This window comes from Tubulanus polymorphus, chromosome 7 (assembly GCF_964204645.1).
Source record: "Tubulanus polymorphus chromosome 7, tnTubPoly1.2, whole genome shotgun sequence".
Classification (NCBI taxonomy): domain Eukaryota; kingdom Metazoa; phylum Nemertea; class Palaeonemertea; order Tubulaniformes; family Tubulanidae; genus Tubulanus; species Tubulanus polymorphus.
In genome coordinates this window covers 20,241,290-20,247,429 of record NC_134031.1, presented here as the reverse complement: position 1 = coordinate 20,247,429, position 6,140 = coordinate 20,241,290, and the positions used below count along the sequence as shown (strand labels likewise).

General features: G+C 42.8%; 1 protein-coding gene across 1 annotated transcript; it reads left to right on the top strand.

The window, feature by feature from the left end:
- The first annotated feature begins 532 nt into the window (after nucleotides 1-532).
- Nucleotides 533-1,585, top strand: LOC141908768 (toxin AnmTx Cj 1c-1-like). Its single transcript, XM_074798960.1, has 3 exons — nucleotides 533-628; nucleotides 756-816; nucleotides 1,313-1,585. Exons 1-3 carry the CDS (start codon nucleotides 623-625, stop codon nucleotides 1,492-1,494), a joined length of 249 nt encoding a protein of 82 aa, XP_074655061.1. The 5' UTR covers nucleotides 533-622; the 3' UTR covers nucleotides 1,495-1,585.
- The last annotated feature ends 4,555 nt before the right edge of the window (nucleotides 1,586-6,140 follow it).

The following is a 6,140-nucleotide window of genomic DNA, read 5'->3' as shown; positions in this document are numbered from 1 at the left end:
TGAACCAAAGATTCTACTGAATTGCTGAATCTTAGAAAAAGTCGGTATCTCTAGATAAACGACAGTAAATGGATACGAATTTCGGCGGAATACATTTCGGTTACATTGCCACTGATGTCAGATATTTGATTTATGTCACTATAACAGTGTTACGATCCAACATCCTCAACCTCCATGGGATTCAGTGGTGTACGGACCAGCTAACATAATTGAGCGATTCGTTTCAGAATAACCATAGACGTATAATCAAGTTTTCACGTCAATGGAATAACGGAGTGCAATACATTCAATGAAAAAGATCAATAACATTGCTTATCGATAGTCGACAACTTCGCATAAAATGTGGTCCTCTTTCGATCGAATCTCCAAAAACCTCCCCAAAATTACTCGAAAAATATCATTTATCAAAAGTCGATAATCCTTTCTGTCCTCAGCTGGTACCAGGCGAACACTTGCGTTGATCAGGTAATTTATTAGTATCTGCCAAATTAGGAAAGGATTAGCCGATTTGTCACGATTATTTCTCAATTATAAATGACTAGAAACAACTATATAAACAGAAGAATTCAGCTCGTCTGATATTCAAGTTTCAAGCGTCGAAAATCGTTCAACTGAATTCAAAATGAAGGTAGGTAAAACAGAACAACAAGATTGCAGTTTACTGAACCAGTTGAAACTCGACCACGTCAAACTTTACTTTCAAAATATGGAACTTGGTTCCTGTAATTGTCACATACGTATTCATTCCATTGCAGGTGTTTATTTTGATTGTCGCAGTAGTCATTGCCTCAGTGGCAGCAAAGGACGGTTTTAAAGGTAATTTTCCATAATAAGAAACGCTTATAGTTAAGCCGGGCGTAGGTCGACCTTGCGACGCGACGCGATCTTCGCGTTGCGTCACACGTGGGGGCGTAGGTCTGGCAGTCGCAAGGCCGACCTACGCCCGGCTTAAGTCCCTTCATATAGTGCCACATTACTGGTTTTCACTTAGACTTGTAAATTATATTTCACTCAGTGAAAAGTACGTATTTGTCTTTGGTGGTTAATCTACTTCTTGAAGCCCAGTTTCTCCTCATAAGGTAATGATAAACATGTTTTAACTTCCTGTTTCCTTGTTTCTCTCATAAATGCACAGCTAGGGAGCTCGGAAACATGTTTCAACTTCCTGTCTTTCCGTGTTTTCCCGCGTCGTATGCGTCGGGATTCGAGAAGTAGATTAATCAAAGACAACATATTTTTAAGTCAAAAATCATTGTTTGCGTAAAGTTACAAATGCAACCGCGTGATTTCTCACGTGAATTATATATTCCAGAACTGGTTCATGAGAGATTCAGAAGAGGAGTCCCGTGTCGATGCGATTCTGATGGACCAAATCCCCATGGTAATACACTTAGTGGTACAACTTTCTACGTTTTGGGCTGCCACAAATCTGGATGGCACAAATGCGCTAAACATAATCCATCTGCAATTGCATCATGTTGCAAAGAGGGTTAATCGATCGTCGCATGGACTATTGGCGGGCATTTCTCGTTTTGACTAGCTTAGATTGAAAAAATAAAAATTATTTCCGTCATAGTAAAATAAACTGTGTTGTTTTTATGCATTTCAAATTTACATACGTTTTGAAGAAGGGAAGCTTTTTAAAAGGGAATTAATACGAAATAAATCACCGACAAAATTACAATCGTACGCGAAGCTGAAAACATGACAACTGGTGGGACGTGATGGAGGAATTCAAACGATAGTCACGAGATAAAACAGGGTTCAGTAATTACTTTTAAGATATCAACATTTTACCGTACGGTGCTGCCTCTATGCTCATCGTTAGCGAGTTTTTTATACACTAACTTTAGTCAACTCTGGCAAGCTAAGGTCTCGGAGTATAACTGGACAGCACGTCGATTGCCAGAGTTGACTTAAGTTAGTGTATGAAAATCCCGCTAACGATGAACATAGAGGCAGCACCGTACGGTTAAATGTTGATATCTTAACAAAAGTAATTACTGATAACTGATTCAGAGTGGTACTGATGCTGAATAGAGGATGTACGGGGATGTCCCGGGTTCGAACCCAGTAATTACTGATGCTGATTCAGAGTGGTCCTGATGCTGAATAGAGGATGTACAGGGGTATCCCGGGTTCAAACCCATCAAATGCTGTGATTCAGAGTGGTCCTGATGGATAGAGGATGTACAGGGGTGTCCCGGGTTCAAACCCAGTAATTACTGATACTGATTCAGAGTTGTCCTGATGATGAATAAAGGATGTACAGGGATGTCCTGACCGTGCAGTGCTGCCGCTATGCTCATCGTTAGCGGGATTTTCATACACTAACTAAAGTCAACTCTGGCAATCGACGTGCTGTCCAGTTATACTCCGTGACCTTAGCTTGCCAGAGTTGACTTTAGTTAGTGTATGAAAATCCCGCTAACGATGAGCATAGAGGCAGCACCGTACGGTAAAATATTGCTATCTTAACAAAAGTAATTACTGATAACTGATTCAGAGTGGTGCTGATGCTGAATAGAGGATGTACGGGATGTCCCGGGTTCGAACCCAGTAATTGCTGATGCTGATTCAGAGTGGTCCTGATGCTGAATAGAGGATGTAATAATAATGATAATAATAATAAAATTTATATAGCGCGATAATACCATGCGATAAAGCAAAGTTCAAATGCGCTCCCCCAGGGTAACATCAAGGTATGCATGGAATAGTTGAGTTTTGATCATGGATTTGAATTCATTCAGCGTCAAGTTGAGAACAGTGGATGTAGAGATCATGGCGTTCCAGGTTCGCGGTGCTTGTCTCGAAAAAGCTCTACTACCGAAATTAGCGAGGTTGAAGGAGGGTTCAACCAGTCTGAATGTTTCGGAGGATCGAAGAGAACGTGTTGGTTTGTAGTACTGAAATAGCTCGCTAATATACATTGGTGCACGATCTGTAAGGGCTTTAAAAGTCAACATGAGAACTTTGAAGTCAATCCTGGCTTTAACCGGCAACCAGTGTAATTCGCGCATTACATGAGTGATATGAGAATGTTTCGGTAAACGAACGACGAGTCGCGCAGCACAATTTTGAAGCTTTTGAAGATTCTGTATGGCATCGTTTGAAATACCTGCAAGCAGACTATTACAATAGTCAAGTCGAGATAACACTAGAGCCTGGGTGAGGGATTTCGCAGCATCAAACGTAAGGCTTTTACGAACTAATCTAATATTTCTGATATGAAAATAGCCGCTTTTTAGAATTGATCTAACGAACGGCACCATCGATAGTTCAGAATCAAACATGACGCCCAGATTTCGGATGGGAGTCTGAGAAATTTGCACGTCGACTCCAGCTACAGATAAAGATTGAAGATCGAAGGACTTAAGACGGTGTTTGGTGCCCAATAGAACAATGGGAGCATTGGCTTTGAGAAAATTTGCTGTGTACAGGGTTCAAACCCATCAATTGCTGTGATTCAGAGTGGTCCTGATGGATAGAGGATGTACAGGGGTGTCCCGGGTTCGAAACCAGTAATTACTGATACTGATTCAGAGGGGTCCTGATGCTGAATAGAGGATGTACAGGGGTATTCCGGGTTCAAACCCATCAATTGCTGTGATTCAGAGTGGTCCTGATGCTGAATAGAGGATGTACAGGGGTGTCCCGGGTTCATACCCAGTAATTACTGATACTGATTCAGAGTTGTCCTGATGCTGAATAAAGGATGTACAGGGGTGTCCCGACCGTACAGTGCTGCCGCTATGCTCATCGTTAGCGGGATTTTCATACACTAACTAAAGTCAACTCTGGCAATCGACGTGCTGTCCAGTTATACTCCGTGACCTTAGCTTGCCAGAGTTGACTAACGTTAGTGTATACAAATCCCGCTAACGATGAGCATAGAGGCAGCACCGTACGGTAAAATGTTGATATCTTAACAAAAGTAATTACTGATAACTGATTCAGAGAGGTACTGATGCTGAATAAAGGATGTACGGGGGTGTCCCGGGTTCGAAACCAGTAATTATTGATGCTGATTCAGAGTGGTACTGATGCTGAATAGAGGATGTACATGGGTATCCCGGGTTCAAACCCATCAATTGCTGTGATTCAGAGTGGTCCTGATGCTGGATAAAGGATGAACAGGGGTGTCTCGGGTTCAAACCCAGTAATTACTGATACTGATTCAGAGTGGTCCTGATGCTGAATGGAGGATGTACAGGGGTGTACCGGGTTCAGTATCAGTAATTACTGGGTTCGAACCCGGGGCATCCCCGTACATCCTCTATTCAGCATCAGTACCGCTCTGAATCAGTTATCAGTAATTACTTTTGTTAAGATATCAACATTTTACCGTACGGTGCTGCCGCTATGCTCATCGTTCGCGGGATTTTCATACACTAACTTAAGTCAACTCTGGCAATCGACGTGCTGTCCAGTTATACTCCGTGACCTTAGCTTGCCAGAGTTGACTAACGTTAGTGTATACAAATCCCGCTAACGATGAGCATAGAGGCAGCACCGTACGGTAAAATGTTGATATCTTAACAAAAGTAATTACTGATAACTGATTCAGAGCGGTACTGATGCTGAATAGAGGATGTACGGGGGTGTCCCGGGTTCGAAACCAGTAATTATTGATGCTGATTCAGAGTGGTACTGATGCTGAATAGAGGATGAACATGGGTATCCCGGGTTCAAACCCATCAAATGTTGTGATTCAGAGTGGTCCTGATGCTGGATAAAGGATGAACAGGGGTGTCCCGGGTTCAAACCCAGTAATTACTGATACTGATTCAGAGTGGTCCTGATGCTGAATAGAGGATGTACAGGGGTGTCCCGGGTTCAAACCCAGTAATTACTGATACTGATTCAGAGCGGTACTGATGCTGAATGGAGGATGTACAGGGGTGTATCGGGTTCAGTATCAGTAATTACTGGGTTCGAACCCGGGGCATCCCCGTACATCCTCTATTCAGCATCAGAACCGCTCTGAATCAGTTATCAGTACTTACTTTTGTTAAGATATCAACATTTTACCGTACGGTGCTGCCTCTATGCTCATCGTTAGCGGGATTTTCATACACTAACTTAAGTCAACTCTGGCAATCGACGTGATGTCCAGTTATACTCCGTGACCTTAGCTTGCCAGAGTTGACTAACGTTAGTGTATACAAATCCCGCTAACGATGAGCATAGAGGCAGCACCGTACGGTAAAATGTTGATATCTTAACAAAAGTTATTACTGATAACTGATTCAGAGCGGTACTGATGCTGAATAAAGGATGTACGGGGATGTCCCGGCTTCGAAACCAGTAATTATTGATGCTGATTCAGAGTGGTACTGATGCTGAATAGAGGATGTACATGGGTATCCCGGGTTCAAACCCATCAATTGCTGTGATTCAGAGTGGTCCTGATGCTGAATAGAGGATGTACAGGGGTGTCCCGGGTTCATACCCAGTAATTACTGATACTGATTCAGAGTTGTCCTGATGCTGAATAAAGGATGTACAGGTGTGTCCCGACCGTACAGTGCTGCCGCTATGCTCATCGTTAGCGGGATTTTCATACACTAACTAAAGTCAACTCTGGCAATCGACGTGATGTCCAGTTATACTCCGTGACCTTAGCTTGCCAGAGTTGACTAACGTTAGTGTATACAAATCCCGCTAACGATGAGCATAGAGGCAGCACCGTACGGTAAAATGTTGATATCTTAACAAAAGTAATTACTGATAACTGATTCAGAGCGGTACTGATGCTGAATAAAGGATGTACGGGGATGTCCCGGCTTCGAAACCAGTAATTATTGATGCTGATTCAGAGTGGTACTGATGCTGAATAGAGGATGTACATGGGTATCCCGGGTTCAAACCCATCAATTGCTGTGATTCAGAGTGGTCCTGATGCTGAATAGAGGATGTACAGGGGTGTCCCGGGTTCAAACCCAGTAATTACTGATACTGATTCAGAGTTGTCCTGATGCTGAATAAAGGATTTACAGGTGTGTCCCGACCGTACAGTGCTGCCGCTATGCTCATCGTTAGCGGGATTTTCATACACTAACTAAAGTCAACTCTGGCAATCGACGTGATGTCCAGTTATACTCCGTGACCTTAGCTTGCCAGAGTTGACTAACGTTAGT